This window comes from Electrona antarctica (genome assembly GCF_951216825.1).
Source record: "Electrona antarctica genome assembly, chromosome: 5".
NCBI lineage: Eukaryota > Metazoa > Chordata > Actinopteri > Myctophiformes > Myctophidae > Electrona > Electrona antarctica.
Window position 1 is genome coordinate 5673604 of NC_136810.1, and position 19386 is coordinate 5692989.

General features: G+C 46.8%; 1 protein-coding gene across 3 annotated transcripts in view; it reads right to left on the reverse strand.

Moving 5' to 3' along the window:
* The window catches only part of LOC306923648 (neural-cadherin-like), a 424677-nt gene that overhangs the window by 316732 nt on the left and 88559 nt on the right, over positions 1-19386 (reverse strand). For all 3 annotated transcript variants that reach the window (XM_079501857.1, XM_079501859.1, XM_079501858.1), the window contains exons 2-3: positions 18599-18796; positions 1953-2178 (exon numbers count right to left, since the gene is read on the reverse strand). In XM_079501857.1, the coding sequence (XP_079357983.1) occupies positions 1953-2178; positions 18599-18796 (424 nt within the window). The remainder of the gene's footprint in view (positions 1-1952; positions 2179-18598; positions 18797-19386) is intronic.

Genomic DNA, 19386 nt, shown 5'->3' on the forward strand with positions numbered 1-19386 from the left:
TATTCACAAAATAAGGCCTATAGCGACATATAAATACTATATACCGTATGAAACAGAAGACTCTCTGCTTTCATAAGAAAAAAACTTCTACTGTAGTAATAATAAAAATCACACCCATGTGAAGTGAGTGGTGCAACTCTGTCCCATATTCTGTTCTCTGCTTATTCAATACTGCTCGCTATATACGGACTGAGGCAGAAAGTCATGTAAACCTTTTATTTACAGTTTGGTCTGTAAACTTCTACTGTAATAATAAAAATCACACCCCTGTGAAGTGAGCGTTGCAACTGTTCTCTACAGTTGCACCGCGCAACTGTAGAGAACAGTTGCACCGCTCAGTCGTTTGTTAGTAGTATTGTTAGTAGTATTGTAGGCTCGGGGATCGTTTGGTCGCTACAGTATGAAGAAGTAAACATGCATCTGTCCATGTGTGTTGCAGCAATGCCGATCTGGTGCAGAATCTGCAGATCATGTGTTAGGCAGCGTAACAGCGTTCCGTTTATGTTTTTTTCCGAGACATGAGCCCCCATCTCGCAAGGCCCTCCTCCTGCAGGAGAAACAGGAGGGGAGGGGGGAATCGAGTATAAAATCCAATAGGTGGAGGAAAGCCTGGTGAGGCGAGGTTAGGTGAAATTTGATTATTTTCACACACAGACTAGGGCGCATCCATTTTACACTGGTTTATACACGTAAAGCGGCCCGCCCTCCTGTTTTCAGGAGGGGAGGGGTTTTTTTTTGTTTTGTTTTTTTTTCTGATCACGTGAGCGGGACTAAGCAGCAATGATAGGGCGATGGTTCTTCATTGTCCGGGTGGGTAAAAAGATGAATGAAAGTATGCTATAAAAAAGTGATTGAAACGTATTGATACGTGATCCGCACCCGACGTTTGATTAATTGATAACGTATTGATACGCGATTCGCGTCGGCTGTGTTAAACTGATACAATTATTTTCTGTTTGTTTTTGTGAGTTTGTTTTTGTGGAATGTTTGCTTTAGCCCGACTCTGTTTGAATACATTTGATCCGGGGGTATTTACGCTTGTTTGCTCTTCATTGCTAAAATTGGGATTCATTAACATTTGAAGTGTGCTTGTTTGTAGGTCGGCACATGTGCATGTGCGTGCTAGTGTGCATGTGCGTGCTAGTGTGTGTGTGTGTGTGTGTGTGTGTGTGTGTGTGTGTGTGTGTGTGTGTGTGCGCGCGTGTGCGTGTGTGTGTGCGTGTGTGCTTTGGCATGCTAATGAAGTGTGTGAACGGTTTGTGGATTCAGAAGGATATATAAGCACACTGTATAATGAAATATACAGTACAACATGTACTGCATGTAGTCAGTTGGTGCAAAGTTACTAAGTACATTTACTCAAGTACATTTTTGAGGTAATTTATACATCTACTCCACTACTCTGACTATGTCAGAGTAGTGATTTTTCCATAACTTTTTGAGTGGTGCAACCACTCCCTTACGGACTTATGTGTGTGGCTGGCTGGCTGGCTGGGTGGGTGGGTGCCTGCCCGCCTACCTAGCTGGGTATGAGCACGAAAACAGCATGGTTGTTTTTCACCACCTGTGCGCAACCTAACACACACACACACACACACACACACATATTAACTGTATATATGATCCCCCCCCGGGGACCCCCACATGGTAACTCTGTCATTTCTCTACCGCTTCGGACGTGGGGCGGCTCGCCGGAACCGGGCCGGCACCCTGGGTGCGTTCCTGTGGGTCTGGAACTCCCCCCCCCGGGAACCCCCACACTGAGTTGCACCACTCACTTCAGACGGGTGTGATTTTTTCATTTATTTTTAATATTTGTTTTTAATGTTCATTATATTTGAAAGTGAAATATCCCCTTTAACTAATTCATTTAGCTGGGGACCCCCCTTCAAAGGATCCCACTTTGAGAACTGCAGTGACCTATAGGAGGATGAGAGCCATGATGTACTTACGGCTGCCCCTCTGGCGTGTTCTCTGGTATGGCGACGGAGTACGTGGTGTTGGTGAACTGGGGAGGCCTGGCCCCTGCCACCACTGACAGCATGGCAGGCACGCCGCGGCTGCCCAGGCCGTCCAGGGCCACCACGCTCAGCAGGTACTCTCTGTCCCGCTGCAGGGCCAGGCCCGTGGTCACCACCTGGCCCGTATGCTGGTCCACCGCAAAGCAGCCATCTCCACCTACGCACAGATGACACGGAGGTGAGTCACTACTTACAACAACAACAACACAACACAACACAGCAAGCACAATACTGTATCTCAGGGGGGGGGGGCAGCTTTGACGATGGAGAGGGCCACTATATTTCCACACTCACTCCACAGAGGGACACATTGTATATTACTGTCGTAGCAAAAAATAGTATGAATATCTGCGGCCCGCAGATATTAACCTGCAGGCCGCATTAACTGATGGTGGGGTAGGGGCCGCATGTGGCCCCCGGGCCGCCAGTTGCCCATTAACTGATGGTGGGGTAGGGGCCGCATGTGGCCCCCGGGCCGCCAGTTGCCCATTAACTGATGGTGGGGTAGGGGCCGCATGTGGCCCCCGGGACGCCAGTTGCCCATTAACTGATGGTGGGGTAGGGGCCCCATGTGGCCCCCGGGCCGCCAGTTGCCCATTAACTGATGGTGGGGTAGGGGCCCCATGTGGCCCCCAGGACGCCAGTTGCCCATTAACTGATGGTGGGGTAGGGGCCGCATGTGGCCCCCAGGACGCCAGTTGCCCATTAACTGATGGTGGGGTAGGGGCCCCATGTGGCCCCCGGGCCGCCAGTTGCCCATTAACTGATGGTGGGGTAGGGGCCCCATGTGGCCCCCGGGCCGACAGTTGCCCATTAACTGATGGTGGGGTAGGGGCCCCATGTGGCCCCCGGGCCGCCAGTTGCCCATTAACTGATGGTGGGGTAGGGGGCGCATGTGGCCCCCGGGCCGCCAGTTGCCCATTAACTGATAGTGGGGTAGGGGCCGCATGTGGCCCCCGGGCCGCAAGTTGCCCATTAACTGATAGTGGGGTAGGGGCCGCATGTGGCCCCCGGGCCGCCAGTTGCCCATTAACTGATGGTGGGGTAGGGGCCGCATGTGGCCCCCGGGCCGCAAGTTGCCCATTAACTGATGGTGGGGTAGGGGCCGCATGTGGCCCCCGGGCCGCCAGTTGCCCGTTAACTGAGGGTAGGGGCCGCATGTGGCCCCCGGGCCGCCAGTTGCCCATTAACTGATGGTGGGGTAGGGGCCGCATGTGGCCCCAGGGCCGCCAGTTGCCCATTAACTGATGGTGGGGTAGGGGCCGCATGTGGCCCCCGGGCCGCCAGTTGCCCATTAACTGATGGTGGGGTAAGGGCCGCATGTGGCCCCCGGGCCGCCAGTTGCCCATTAACTGATGGTGGGGTAGGGGCCGCATGTGGCCCCCAGGACGCCAGTTGCCCATTAACTGATGGTGGGGTAGGGGCCCCATGTGGCCCCCAGGCCGCCAGTTGCCCATTAACTGATGGTGGGGTAGGGGCCGCATGTGGCCCCCAGGACGCCAGTTGCCCATTAACTGATGGTGGGGTAGGGGCCCCATGTGGCCCCCAGGCCGCCAGTTGCCCATTAACTGATGGTGGGGCCGGGGCCGCCAGTTGCCCATTAACTGATGGTGGGGTAGGGGCCCCATGTGGCCCCCGGGCCGCCAGTTGCCCATTAACTGATGGTGGGGTAGGGGCCACATGTGGCCCCCAGGCCGCCAGTTGCCCATTAACTGATGGTGGGGTAGGGGCCGCATGTGGGCCCCGGGCCGCCAGTTGCCCATTAACTGATGGTGGGGTAGGGGCCACATGTGGCCCCCGGGCCGCCAGTTGCCCATTAACTGATGGTGGGGTAGGGGCCGCATGTGGCCCCCTGGGCCGCCAGTTGCCCATTAACTGATGGTGGGGTAGGGGCCGCATGTGGCCCCCTGGGCCGCCAGTTGCCCATTAACTGATGGTGGGGTAGGGGCCGCATGTGGCCCCCAGGCCGCCAGTTGCCCATGTATGCTGGATTAGAGATCGATGTGTAAAAAAGTGTCCACAATGAAAATCGATTACTATAATTCAATATTAACGATTAATCGATAGTCAAGGGGGGGGCATTTTGTTTTTTATAAACCATAAAAAAGCTTCTTTTTTTTTTTTCTTTTTTTTTTTAGTGGTGCAAACCACTCCCAACAACTGGCTTTGTACCCGTGTTTGTTCGTACCAAAAAAACGAGCATGGTTGCTATGGTTAGCAACCAAAACCACGAGCATGGTTGCTATGGTTAGAGAGTACTTATGACACAGATGCTTTCCTGGTTCTAATGTACAGTAACTATAACAATAAATGTGTAGTTGCACCACTCAGTTCACACGGGTGTGATTTTTTATATTACTCCTCCAGATTCTGTTCAAAAATATTGCAAGTCGTTACACAGTATCTCTACAGTCATGTGCTCAAGACAGATCTGTCTGATATTTCATATTCCATCCTAATTGGCTATAATTGCCTTTCAAAGTTTGCAGGATTGGCCCATTTTGAACAAAAAGCCTCAAATCATGAACGCAACGTGCACTTTATGTGAAATCTTTCATGCACTTTCCTACTAGGCTGAGGAATATATCCCACCCTTTTCACATTGGCCTGTTATAACACCACCAACTGTTGGATTTTTGCAAAACCCATTTTTGGAACAAAATGCCTCAAATCATCCAATTGCCAACAAAGGCCCGAGGGGCATTCTTTCTAGTTACACTTGCTTTCAGTTCCCACCTGACATTGTGTGGGAGGTCAGACTGATCCAGACCGTACTGATTAACTGCCAGCTTGCATAAGGTCTTCAGGCTACATCTAAGACTTAAGTCCAAGATGCTTTCAGTTCCCACCTGACAGTGGCAGCGGTGGCCGAACGGATTGCGGAGCGGTCTTGATACCGGAAGGTCGCCAGTTCGAATCAGCGGTCCGACACGTTAAAATGACCACCGCTGAAGTGCCCTTGAACAAGGCATTGAACCACTACGATGAAATGTGTTCTATGAGCAGGGCCTGGCTGGAAACAAGTTATTGAGCTTAGCCCAGATACCCTGGGTAAATATAGTAATCATTTCATTTCATTTCATTTCATGTGGGAGGTCAGACTGATCCAGACCGTACTGAATAACTGCCAGCTTGCATAAGGTCTTCAGGCTACATCTAAGACTTAAGTCCAAGATGCTTTCAGTTCCCACCTGACATTGTGTGGGAGGTCAGACTGATCCAGACCGTACTGAATAACTGCCAGCTTGCATAAGGTCTTCAGGCTACATCTCAGACGTAAGTCCAAGATGTACAGGTTATTGTACCGGCCAAATGCGATAATTCGATCTCCCACCATGCATGAGTGCATAATCCCTGGAGACCAGCCATAGTCCTTTGGCTGGATGTACTTCCAGTTCCAGGAGAAGGTCTCTAGACTGAATTTCCACAGATCACCGATGCTACCATCCCGGTTACAGCCACCAAATGTGTACAGCTCTCCATTGTAGGCAAAGGCTGAATGAAGCATTTGGTCTGGAACAGAGCACGTATAAGCCCACTGTGATTCCAGCCAGTGTTTGGTCTTTGTGTCAAACACTTTGACGGTGTTGTAGCGCCCAAATGCAAATATATTTGTCCCAATGATGGTGGAAGAGTGTGATGACAAATATGGCTGACAGCCTGTGGTGTAAATTACAGACCAGACCATCGAGGTGGTGTCCAACTTGTGCATGCCGTTAGCGGGTGTATCCTGCTGGGTCCATCCTCCGTAGATAAACATGACCTTCTCTAAGGCACAGGCTGAGTGCTCGTACCTCCTCTCTGGAACAGGTCCAGAGACCTGTGGTGTGGACCACCTCTGGGCGTCCACATTAAATCCATATAGCACGTTGCAGTAAGGCTTCCCTCCCCAGAGGTAGACGGTATCTCCTACCAGCACAGCTGTGTAGCCCATGCGCCGGGACGGAACCGAGTGGAGACGTTCTCCACCTCCAGGGCTCGCCGGGTTCGACTTCCTCCAGCGTAAAGTCACCGTGTTGAAGATGAGGACACTGATGTGACGACGTCTGGCCTTGGCGTTCGTGGACTTCACGTTGCCGTACCCTCCGAAGGAATACACTTCGTCTCCCACGGCAACGACAGCAGCATGATGCCTTTTGGGAGTGTCTTTGAGATGCACGGAACAGCGAAACATTCCCAACATAAAACACCACTCTGTGAGGGAACGGAGTGGTCTGAGCGCACTGCCACCTTTAAACACCACTCTGTGAGGGAACGGAGTGGTCTGAGCGCACTGCCACCTTTAAACACCACTCTGTGAGGGAACGGAGTGGTCTGAGCGCACTGCCACCTTTAAACACCACTCTGTGAGGGAACGGGGTGGTCTGAGCGCACTGCCACCTTTAAACACCACTCTGTGAGGGAACAGAGTGGTCTGAGCGCACTGCCACCTTTAAACACCACTCTGTGAGGGAACGGAGTGGTCTGAGCGCACTGCCACCTTTATTGGTACAGGGGCACAAACGTCTTACAACAATACTTGTTGGTCTGCCATATATGGTCATTTGCCATGCCCACCCACCAGGAAGGCTGCTCAAGCAACATCTGAGCAGCCTATTACAAGAATGGCCATCAAGCTTTTAAAGCGGGGCTACTCAACTTAAGATGGCTCAGGGGCCACTCGGCTAAACACCAAATGTCCAAGGGCCGCAAGCCCAAATAATGTTGGTCCTGTATTGGATTGTCAGTTTAGTAGTCTAAAAATTGAGGAAACACACACAAAACTGCCTAGATCTGACTTTTCTGGTAGGATGTATGGGCTGTCAAGCCCAGAAAGTAGTTATTTGGCACTCAGTAGGCGTTCCCGCATAACTTCTGGGTATGATGATGTCATGCGCATACCCTCTATTGAACAAAATGTTGTCATGACAAGGATGAATGATTAATAATGAAATTAAGTTACAAATTTTTATTCACAAAATGTGAAGAGAACATGAACAGATTACTGTTGTAAATAAAACAAATATCAGAGGTAGACCAAAGATGCCAATACTACTGAAATGAATAAGCCATATATCTCATGGACTGGTACAAATAAACTATAAATTACAGTTTTGGAAACGAACATATATTCTTTCTATTTTTGAGTGGTGCAAACCACTCCAATAACCAGCTTTGTCTGTATGTTTGTGTACGTGTCCGTGTCCGTGTGTACGTGTCCGTGCACAGGTGAGCATGGTTACTATGGTCACTGACATTACGTCAGACCACAGCTGATCAGGCTATATAAGACCTTGCACCACTCAGTTCACACGGGTGTGATGTTTTATATATAATCGATTTTGATCCCATTAACACTTAGGCCGCTATCATTTATTGAAAAATTAGGATCTAATTCACGCCAGCATTTTTTTAATTTGAGCTCTTATTTTGAAAAGCCGCCATTTCCGGTCCATGAGCAGTAGTCATAACCTAGGAAACTACACGGAGCGGACAGGCCTTGTTTACCATCTGAAGCCAGACCGGAACTCTGCAGAGCTCCAGATCGTCATATCTGTGCCGTCAAAGAAACGCTGTTTTGACCAAAATGCCATCTGGGACAAGGAATAGGAGATACAGGCGATTGAAAGAAATGGATAGAATGGATTATTATGGCGACGACGATCTAAGATGGGCGATCCAGTGCTGTGCTAACAACACAGCTAGCTAACCAGCTAACGTGAGTAGCATTATGGCTCGAGCAATCGAACGCGCCGATTAGGCTTACCATTGAAGCCTAATCGAATTAGGCTTCAATTGACTTTAATCGTTGGCAATGGCGCGGAAAGTATTAACAATTAAATTGATTAATCGGACCCAGCCCTACTATCTATCTATCTATCTATCTATCTATAATTCTCTCTCTCTCTCCCTCTCTCTCCAATGTAGGTATATATTGAACACTCAAAATGTAAATGCTGTGTTTCTGAGCGTCTCCATTTTCCACAGACTAGTCACAGCTCGGATTCCTGACTGGGTGTATTACTTTGACAGGAAGCAGGCAGTCGATCTCCAGTGCCAACCTGGACGCTGTGATCGAAGATGGGCGATCCAGTGCTGTGCTAACAACACAGCTAGCTAACCAGCTAACGTGAGTAGCATTATGGCTCGAGCAATCGAACGCGCCGATTAGGCTTACCATTGAAGCCTAATCGAATTAGGCTTCAATTGACTTTAATCGTTGGCAATGGCGCGGAAAGTATTAACAATTAAATTGATTAATCGGACCCAGCCCTACTATCTATCTATCTATCTATCTATCTATAATTCTCTCTCTCTCTCCCTCTCTCTCCAATGTAGGTATATATTGAACACTCAAAATGTAAATGCTGTGTTTCTGAGCGTCTCCAGGTCCTGCTCCTGCATAAACAAACTATGCCCTCACTCTTTGTTTTGCATTTTCTCCAGACAGTCATTGCTGTTTAATGTTTACCCCTGTGTCTGACAAGGTTCCTGTTGCTCCGCCCCCTATAGGCACTGCCACCCTCCTGTTTACCCCTGTGTCTGACAGAGTTCCTGTTGCTCCGCCCCCTATAGGTCATTGCTGTTTACCCCTGTGTCTGACAAGGTTCCTGTTGCTCCGCCCCCTATAGGTCATTGCTGTTTACCCCTGTGTCTGACAGAGTTCCTGTTGCTCCGCCCCCTATAGGTCATTGCTGTTTACCCCTGTGTCTGACAGAGTTCCTGTTGCTCCGCCCCCTATAGGTCATTGCTGTTTACCCCTGTGTCTGACAGAGTTCCTGTTGCTCCGCCCCCTATAGGTCATTGCTGTTTACCCCTGTGTCTGACAGAGTTCCTGTTGCTCCGCCCCCTATAGGTCATTGCTGTTTACCCCTGTGTCTGACAGAGTTCCTGTTGCTCCGCCCCCTATAGGTCATTGCTGTTTACCCCTGTGTCTGACAGAGTTCCTGTTGCTCCGCCCCCTATAGGTCATTGCTGTTTACCCCTGTGTCTGACAAGGTTCCTGTTGCTCCGCCCCCTATAGATCATTGCTGTTTACCCCTGTGTCTGACAACGTTCCTGTTGCTCCGCCCCCTATAGGTCATTGCTGTTTACCCCTGTGTCTGACAAAGTTCCTGTTGCTCCGCCCCCTATAGGCACTGCCACCCTCCTACTGTACATGATGTCTCCTCTGATACATTCACTGCGGGCTGTTTCATCAGGGGACTCAGTGTGACACGCACAGAGGTTCATGCTGTCTCAAGTGATTCTCAACCTTTTTACCAGCTGCTTCTACAAAGCAGCTGGTAATGTTTACCTGGGAAACTTGCGAAGTTGCGACCGGTAGACGGACACCGCTAGTCTTTCTGCTGAGTGTTGCCAAGTCTGCATATTTCCAGCCTAACGTGGATTCATTCACAGTTGCTTGCCTGGTTTGGTTTTTGGAGGCTGCTTAGCTTATTTCTGTCACAACAGTTGCCACCACTGGCAACAACCCATAACATCCCATCGTCTGCACGGCATGGCTAGTCGAGCAGTTCTGATTGGCTGTCTCGTCTCCAGCCATGTTGCCTCAGAATTATTTAGGGTCACTAATTTGAGCATAACAGCGGAGCGCAGCTAACAAGTGGCATAACGTCAGCAGCAGACCCACAGATAATAATAATGCAGCTGATAATTAATTGATTTAATCAATTTGGGTTTGTTTTATTTCAAGGACCCTGAGTTTGGTGTGCATTAGGCCACTGGTTCAGGCCCGTCCCCCAAAATAAACATTATTTGAACAAATTGTAGTTGTAGGAGACTATAGTTGAGCCATTCAATTTAGTTTGACTCGGTTCCAGTGATAAATATTGTGAAAATAGCAAATCTACAAGCCCACAACGAGGCGTTGTGAGCTTGTAGACAATTTGGACAATGTTTGAACAGTTTTTAACAGTATAGTCTGTTGATTACTTTTGATGCAGTAGCCTAATTAATGCGCTTTTTTCTGTTCTTCTTTGAGGTATTAAGTGAAGTTGACACTTCACTGTCATCTGTCATGTGGGGACCCCCCTGGGGGTCCCGACCCACAGGTTGAAGACCTGGGCCACAGACCCCCCTGGGGGTCCCGACCCACAGGTTGAAGACCTGGGCCACAGACCCCCATGTTTGTAACCTTTATTTAACCGAAATAAATCACATTTGATACATTTTATTATCTATTTTCTATTATCTTTTAATTATTTTAAAAGTGTATTTAACTCTGCGAGTGTACAAATGGATTCGAAATGGACACATAAGGGTCTATTTGAATCCATGTGTACACTCTCAGAGTTACAGACCGCCCGCTGGTCCCCGCTCCCGGACCCCAACGTTGAGAAACATGGCGCTCTCTCTCTCCGAGACCCTAATACGCCCCACAAACAGCTTGCCTCCGATCAACCAGTCACTAGTTCAGCAAAGAGAGAAAGAAGTAGAGCCAAGTAAGTGGATTTATTTAAAACCATATGTTGTGACAGCATTGTCTTCATCAGGGGTGAGTGCAGCTGGTGCAGCCGGCGTCCCACCCACTATCTGGAGTTCAACCCAGAGTGCCCAGCTACAGCCGGCGTCCCACCCACTATCAACAACGCCGCTGGAGTTCAACAGAGTGCCCAGCCGGCATCCCACCCACTATCAACAACGCCGCTGGAGGTCAACAGTTCAACCCAGAGTGTCCAGCTACAGCCGGAGGCAGTGCTTCCCGGAATTGAACCTGGGTCTCTGTGGTGGGCGAGTGATTGAAAAGCACGCACGCACGCACGCACGCACGCACGCACGCACGCACGCACGCACGCACGCACGCACGCACGCACGCACGCACGCACGCACGCACGCACGCACACACGCACGCACGCACGCACGCACGCACACTGTACACTTGTACAAGCTATACAAACCCCATATACTGTACTTAAACCCTAACCCCTAACCCTAATTTTCACTGAAGTGAAGGTGCCCAGAATAAGGATGCTATGGTTCATGTTATGTGATTTTCTAATCACATAACTGTTGCCTCCCATCACTGGAACAGTCTCCCCACAGAAGTAAGAGAGACTTCCAACTATCTGACCTTCAAATTCAACCTGAAAAGGTGGCTAAAAACAATACAAATCTGTAATCATAAGTAACTATCAGCACTGTTCAGTATTTATCACCGGTGTAATTTCTCACTACACTTTGCAGTTGTTCTGTCCCCTGTACCATGTTGATCTGTTCCTGTATTGTACTGTATTGTATTGTGTTTTTGTATGGATACAGTGTTGGGTGCTTGCACATATGCACACATAGCATCAACGCATGGTGTTGTTTGCTGGCACACTACACACTCTGTCTTTCTTTTATCATTCATTTTTTAAGAGCCTGCCCAGGGACTACAGATGAAATGTAGCTTTGGCTAACTCTGGCCCATTTACATGAAAACTGACATGTTGATTAATGAGCTTTGTCCCTGTCAAATAAATAAATAAAAAATAATATTGTTTATGGTTCTATTCCTTTTATTCTTGTAGACACAGAACCTTTTATTTGAACATTTTATTAATATGATGAGACATTATGCTCATGTAGGTGTAACAATAAAGAAGTTAAAGTTCCTTTCCTTTGTAGAATAACAGCATAAATTATGTACAATACCTAACCCGAGGGACACTGTTCTGTTAAAAAGGTAAAAACCCTTTATGTATATCTTTAAACCGTCTGTCTGTATTTAATATGCTCTGTGCAGCACTTTGGTTCAAAATTGGTTGTTGGAAATGTGTGTATATAAATACAGTTCGATTTGATTTATTAATGCAAGGCTTCACAAAGTAAAAAAATAAAAACTCTTGCTGACCAACGAGTTAGTTGGTTGGTCAACGAGCTGACCAACACAAGAGAGCGTTGTGAGGGTACATGTCATAACAGTAAGCATACACAACATTATACAATCAACAATAAATCAAGCTGAAAGTTCCCATTTATAAGGCCTGACGTCGAAATAAAAAAAAAACGTTCGCTCTGAAAGAATATATATTCAAAGATTTGTGCCGCATTTTTACGATTTTTCAAAAATAGCAGACCTACAAGTTCATAGCACGCCACTCGGTGGCGCGCTATGAGCTTGTAGATCTGCTATTTTTCAATAGCTAAAGTATAACATAATGCTTAGTTAAAACACCAAAAGGGGTTCCCGCCCAAAATGGGTTAAAACAAGAATGACCGTGTATCAGACAAGCATATAGAGTCAGATGATACCATCATCTACCTGCTGAACAGAGCCTATAGAGTCAGATGATACCATCATCTACCTGCTGAACAGAGCCTATATAGTAAACACGTTCTTTGAATTCTCCAGTGCTTTCTTTCCACACCATCCAACCACACCGGACTAGCTGAGAAGCTGTCTATGATGCAGGTGGATCATGGCCTGGTGGCCTGGATCACAGACTATTATTTATGTCAGACTGCGGGGCAGCCTCTCGGATATGAGACATTATGATCATGTACTGTACGTGTAACAATAAAGAAGTTAAAGTTCCTTTCCTTTGTAGAATAATAGCATACTGTATGTACAATACCTAACCCAAGGGACACTGTTCTGTTAAAAAGATAATATGACTCATATTGTTACACCAGACGGCGAAACACCCGCCGATGCACAGCCACACCAGAACATGCTCTCGACCCCCCAGGCTCCAAAACACGGACATTGGACAGAACTTTTCTCCACACTGCTGTCCAGGTGTGGAACAGCCTGCCAGAGCATGTGGTGGACTCCATCACAGACAATGGCCTTCAAGCCTTTAAACGCAGAGCTCACAGATATCTCCTGAACACCCCTCACACTGACTGTTGAGCTGCAGTGAACCATTTGATTGGCCAATGGATATGTATTTTATCTTACTTGGCTATTGTTTACAACTGCATCTCATTAAAAAAAAGAATCACAACACGGATGAACACAAGTGAAAAAAACACCTTCAGCTCAATGTAGGCACTAGGACCAACTGTATAGGAGCTGGTGGTGGGTTTATATTTAATCAATTTATTTGTATTTACCAATGAAATTCTTTTGAAAAATGTTTGAATTATTTTGTTTTTATTTATGAATAATGAGTTTTTTGGGGCATTTTGAAAATCGTTCAAAAAATACGACACCAACACAATTGAGTGACACTAACAAACTGAACAAGCTGCTGAAAAGGGGTGGCTTTGTTGCTAGAGCTAAACTGGACAGCTAAACTGGTGGTAGAGGGGCAAGCTGGAGGCTAGTAACCTGGCATTGCCAGACTGATTATTATGTGGATTACAATTCGTTCCTCACATGGAACTAGGAGGCTAGGACACCCAACATAAGGAGATACAGTAGTAGGGGCTAGAGTCATTGAGCACCAGCAGGCAGCATCAGATTCATCTAACCCCCAAGGGCCCTGACTTGTTGCCCATCTGTGCCCCGGTAGCCATGACATTTAATTTGGCACCTTTCCTAATACCTGCACTGTACAGTACACCAGTAAGACGCCTTGATAAAGGTGAGAAGCGACCGCAGGGCTGAGACTTTCTACCGGAATAATGTCACTTCATTATGTCAGCACTACAGTGGAGCGGACAGACGGTGAAATCTCTACCGAAGTCCTGATGTCACTCGCTCGTCCCCTGGTCCAGGGCCGTAGAAGTTTCATTTTAAATTGTCTCATATAAACATTGTGGTCCAAAACTGTCTCAGCGTTATTGTCAGGGAGGTGTCTCTGTGTCGTTACAACTGTAAATAAACTGTCTCAGTGTTACAATTTACAATTTACAATTTAGGCATTTAGCAGACGCTCTTAATCCAGAGCGATTTACAATAGGCAAGAACAAAAAGCATGGGAATACATCACATATGTAAAAAAAAAAAAAAAAAAAAAAAAAAATGCATTTATCGCGAAACATGCGTAAGCTAAGACCGTGACTAGAACATATCTATATAATGACACTATACATATAAACTATAACTAGAACATATCTATATAATGACACTATACATATAAACTACACATATATGCTATACTATGCTGTACATATATACTATGAAGTGCTATGACTACATACAATGCACTTATTGTGCTGTCTACATGACATGCTATAAGTCTGTTTCAAATGCTATATAAGTCTAAGAAGTGCTGTCTAAGGGGGTAGGGTAAGTGCTATGGGCCATGATGGAGTCTGAAAAGGTGGGTTTTCAGACTACGGCGGAAGATCGGGAGTGATGCTGCAGTTCTGATTGCAACGGGAAGTGCATTCCACAGTTTTGGGGCCAGAAGGGAGAAGAGTTTGGGACGTGTGGAGCGTTGTCCCGGCGTTTTTAGTGAGGGTACTTCCAGCTTCCCTGCGTTGGCTGATCTGAGTGCGCGGGAGGGTTTGTAGGGTACAATCATGCTGGCAAGATATGGGGGAGCCATACCTTTGGTTGCTTTAAATGCCAACATCAGAGTTTTGTATTCTGTGCGGGCAGCGACCGGGAGCCAGTGCAGGGAGCGGAGCAGGGGGGAGACATGTGAGAATTTTGGCTGGTTGAAGACCAAGCGAGCTGCGGCATTTTGGATCAGTTGGAGAGGCTTCAGTGCACATGCCGGTAGGCCAGTAAGGAGAGAGTTACAATAGTCAAGTTTTGACAGGACTGTTGTCTGGATTAGGAGCTGGGATGATTCCTGGGTGAGGAACGGTCTAATTCGTCGTATGTTATAGAGTGTGAACCTACAGGATCGAGTGACAGCTGTGATGTGAGTTTTGAACGAGAGCTGACTGTCCAGGACAACACCAAGGTTCCTGGCTGTTGGGACAGACGTTACCAGGGCGTTGTCTACGGAAATAGTTAGCTCCCGCATCGGGCAGGACTTAGCTGGGAAGCTGGGAAGCTTGTCAGGTGGTTGTCTCTGTGTCGTTACAACTGTAAATAAACTGTCTCAGCGTTATTGTCAGGTGGTTGTCTCTGTGTCGTTACAACTGTAAATAAACTGTCTCAGTGTTATTGTCAGGGAGTTGTCTCTGTGTCGTTACAACTGTAAATAAACTGTCTCAGTGTTATTGTCAGGGAGTTGTCTCTGTGTCGTTACAACTGTAAATAAACTGTCTCAGCGTTATTGTCAGGGAGTTGTCTCTGTGTCGTTACAACTGTAAATAAACTGTCTCAGCGTTATTGTCAGGGAGTTGTCTCTGTGTCGTTACAACAGTAAATAAACTGTCTCAGCGTTATTGTCAGGGAGGTGTCTCTGTGTCGTTACAACTGTAAATAAACTGTCTCAGCGTTATTGTCAGGGAGTTGTCTCTGTGTCGTTACAACTGTAAATAAACTGTCTCAGCGTTATTGTCAGGGAGTTGTCTCTGTGTCGTTACAACTGTAAATAAACTGTCTCAGCGTTATTGTCAGGGAGTTGTCTCTGTGTCGTTACAACAGTAAATAAACTGTCTCAGCGTTATTGTCAGGGAGGTGTCTCTGTGTCGTTACAACTGTAAATAAACTGTCTCAGCGTTATTGTCAGGGAGTTGTCTCTGTGCCGTTACAACTGTAAATAAACTGTCTCAGTGTTATTGTCAGGGAGGTGTCTCTGTGTCGTTACAACTGTAAATAAACTGTCTCAGTGTTATTGTCAGGGAGTTGTCTCTGTGTCGTCACAACAGTCAGTCAGTGATATTTGATAGCGTCTGTTTATAGTGAAATTTGTAATAATTCGACGGCAGTAACATTAGCGTTTTCTCTCAGTCAGTTGATTATTTATATCCATATGAGTCAAACCACCGCGATCATGGGAAGTGGCTGGGAAGTCCATGGCAGTCAAAATGACAAAAGTGATCTTTATCTTAATACTTAGGCACAAACCAACTACCTGCGGTCGCAATTACTACCTGTTCACACTTAGATAGATGTGTGTCATTACAAAGTATGAAAAAAGAACAGAAAAGTTGAGTATCTACTAAAGGAAATTAGCCCAGATACTGTACTCTAAAGTGGGACAGATATGCGCATAATATTAAGGACATAACCACAGTATGTATTACATTGGAAGAATCATCATTACTATTCTGGTACAGATAATATTTCATGTGGATATGTCATGACTCCTTCACTCTCTTTGATATATGCACATATTTGTCCCACTTTAGACTATCTGGGTTAATTCCCTTTATTGGATACCTAACTCTTCCGTTCTTTTTGCTTATTCTTTATAATATCGTTGCTGTCGGGCAGAAAACTCAACTTTATTCATGACACCACGTGACATCCTCAGGGATGGAGATCCCTGATGACACCACGTGACATCATCAGGGATGGAGATCCCTGATTTCATAGTAAATGCTGTCGCAATTAGTCTACTTGCCAGCCCATAGAGCCCCAGGGGCGGTTATTAGCGCAACGCAAACTACACAGCTGCGTAGAGCACCGACGGATAGAGGCCCCGAGAGTTCTCCCTGAAAAATATTGCAGCCCGTTCAGTCGCAGCGGTCGGTTTGGGGCCGGGGGCCCCCCCAGGGGGGCCTGCGACCCCCCCAGGGGGGGCCTGCGACGGCAGCGCGTCGCTTCCTACCTCCCAAACGGAGTCACTTCTTCAGACTGCACTGTACTCTGTACTGTACTCGTACTGTACTCTGTGCTAGTGTTGTAGTCAGTGTACTGTATTGTACTGTACTGTACTCTGCTGTACTGTACAGTAGCCTACTGTACAAGTATGTAGTCATACTGTACTCGCACTGTACTGTACTGTACTGTACTCGTAACCTACTATACTCTGTACTGTACTGTACTCTACTGTACTTGTAGCCTACTGTACTCTGTACTGTACGCATATTGTACGTGTAGTGTACTGTAATCGTACTGTACAAGTATGTACTACTGTACTGTACTGTACTGTACTGTACTGTACTGTACTGTACTGTACTGTACTGTACTGTACTGTACTGTACTGTACTGTACTGTACTGTACGCCTACAACAGGTATGTAGTCAAACTGTACTCATACTATACTGTACTTGATAAGAGAAGTCAGTGGCGAAGCCAGAACTGCCTGGCCAGGAGTGGGTGGGCCTGCATGCACGCGTGCAACGCCACACCAAGCTTTTCTCTTTACATTATGTATGTACAACATGATAGCCTACTGATCATGACACTGATCACTGTCAATACAGGTAATACATATGATAGTGTAAGACTTTTCTCAACAATATGGGCCTTAAAACCTCTTGAGCCCCAATCCCCCTCCGGCGGGGGCAGAGGCTGTCCACCTCATGAACAGCTCTCAGTGGGTAAATGGGGCTGCTCAAGGTCTTAGGTTCCACCTCATGAACAGCTCTCAGTGGGTAAATGGGGCTGCTCAAGGTCTTAGGTTCCACCTCATGAACAGCTCTCAGTGGGTAAATGGGGCTGGTCAAGGTCTTAGGTTCCACCTCATGAACAGCTCTCAGCGGGTAAATGGGGCTGGTCAAGGTCTTAGGTTCCACCTCATGAACAGCTCTCAGCGGGTAAATGGGGCTGCTCAAGGTCTTAGGTTCCACCTCATGAACAGCTCTCAGCGGGTAAATGGGGCTGCTCAAGGTCTTAGGTTCCACCTCATGAACAGCTCTCAGTGGGTAAATGGGGCTGGTCAAGGTCTTAGGTTCCAACTCCGATATTTTAGATTTTCCCTCCTGGACCCCCCTGGGGTTTAAGAGGTTAAGAAAGTCTACCTTTGTCAATAGAGGTAATAAATATGACAGTGTATGATTTTCTCAACAACATGAGCCATTATTACATGATGAACTTGTATTACATTATGAGCTGCTATGTGTCCGTTCATAATGTAACACGTTATTACATTATTACATTATAGAAAAATATTACGTTATGCGCTCACCTTTATTACATTATGAGCTGATTATTACATTATGACTTTGTATTACATTTAAATTATTACATTATGAGCCCTTATTACATTATGAGCAGTTATTACATTAGGAGTTGCTACAACCCCCTGCTATAATGTTCAGTGTTCAACATTGTGATCATACTGTACGATGTGTTCTATAATACATTTACAGGCAGACAGAGCAGAAACATTGACATCCGCAGAGAGGTTCATACGTGAAGAGCGTATTCCTCTTTCACTAAATATTTTGTCTTGTCCACCAATCATCATAACACACAAGGCTCTGAATGCCCTTCATGGTAAATATGTTAAGGTCATGGCAGTATAAGCCAGACAAACCTGGGCGAAACTGGGGATTGAATTATTTAAATGTGATCGTTTTTCCATTTTGTTTGAGAGAGAGGTTTTCGGGGGCCTTAATTGAAAGAGAGAGACAGGAAAATAAAGGCAGACTCAGGTCGAACTCAGACTAAATCGAACCGGGGACGTTACGATCGATCTACCGGCCCCTTAAATTTGATTAATCTAAAAAATAAATCACAGAGGGGGCTACTTTTTTTATTTGTATCAATTAGTACAAAGTGAACTCTGGAATATACCGGCATCCGGTGTGTGTGTGTGTGTGTGTGTGTGTGTGTGTGTGTGACTGTGTGTGTGTGACTGTGTGACTGTGTGTGTGTGTGGAAATACATCGAAACCCATATATGTATAACCAATAACTGCACTCCAAATCCTCACCATCAGACAGGAAGTACTCCACCTCTCCGCTGCTGCCCTGGTCTGGGTCACGCGCGTGCAGCTGGTAGACCGCCGTGCCCGGGGGCGCCTTGGGGGACGCCACGGTCAGGTACGGGTACGGCTCCATGCTCCACACCGGCACGTTGTCGTTGACGTCGCTGATCTCCAGCCTCACCTTGTTCAGGTACCAGTCAGGACCTGAGGGGTGGGGGGGGGGGGGGGCAGACATCACAGACAACGGTGAGAGGGGCTGTGCGTATTGGGAGGTGACAGCTGTCATGTAAGGTATAGCGGAGAGAAGGATGACGAGCGGAAGGCGAGAGCAGCGCTCTGTCAGCTGAGGTCAATGAACCATCAAGGATGAAGAACTAGTACTGATCTATCTTTAGGTCAATGAACCATCAAGGATGAAGAACTAGTACTGATCTATCTTTAGGTCAATGAACCATCAAGGATGAAGAACTAGTACTGATCTATCTTTAGGTCAATGAATCATCAAGGATGAAGAACTAGTACTGATCTATCTTTAGGTCAATGAACCATCAAGGATGAAGAACTAGTACTGATCTATCTTTAGGTCAATGAACCATCAAGGATGAAGAACTAGTACTGATCTATCTTTAGGTCAATGAACCATCAAGGATGAAGAACTAGTACTGATCTATAAACTTTTGGGTTTTTTTTTGTTTTACTTCAAGGACCCCCATGACTCAGAGTGTAGAGTTACAGACCTGTAACTCCCTCAAGGAACCCCCATCTGTCCCTGGAACACACTACGGACCCCACTA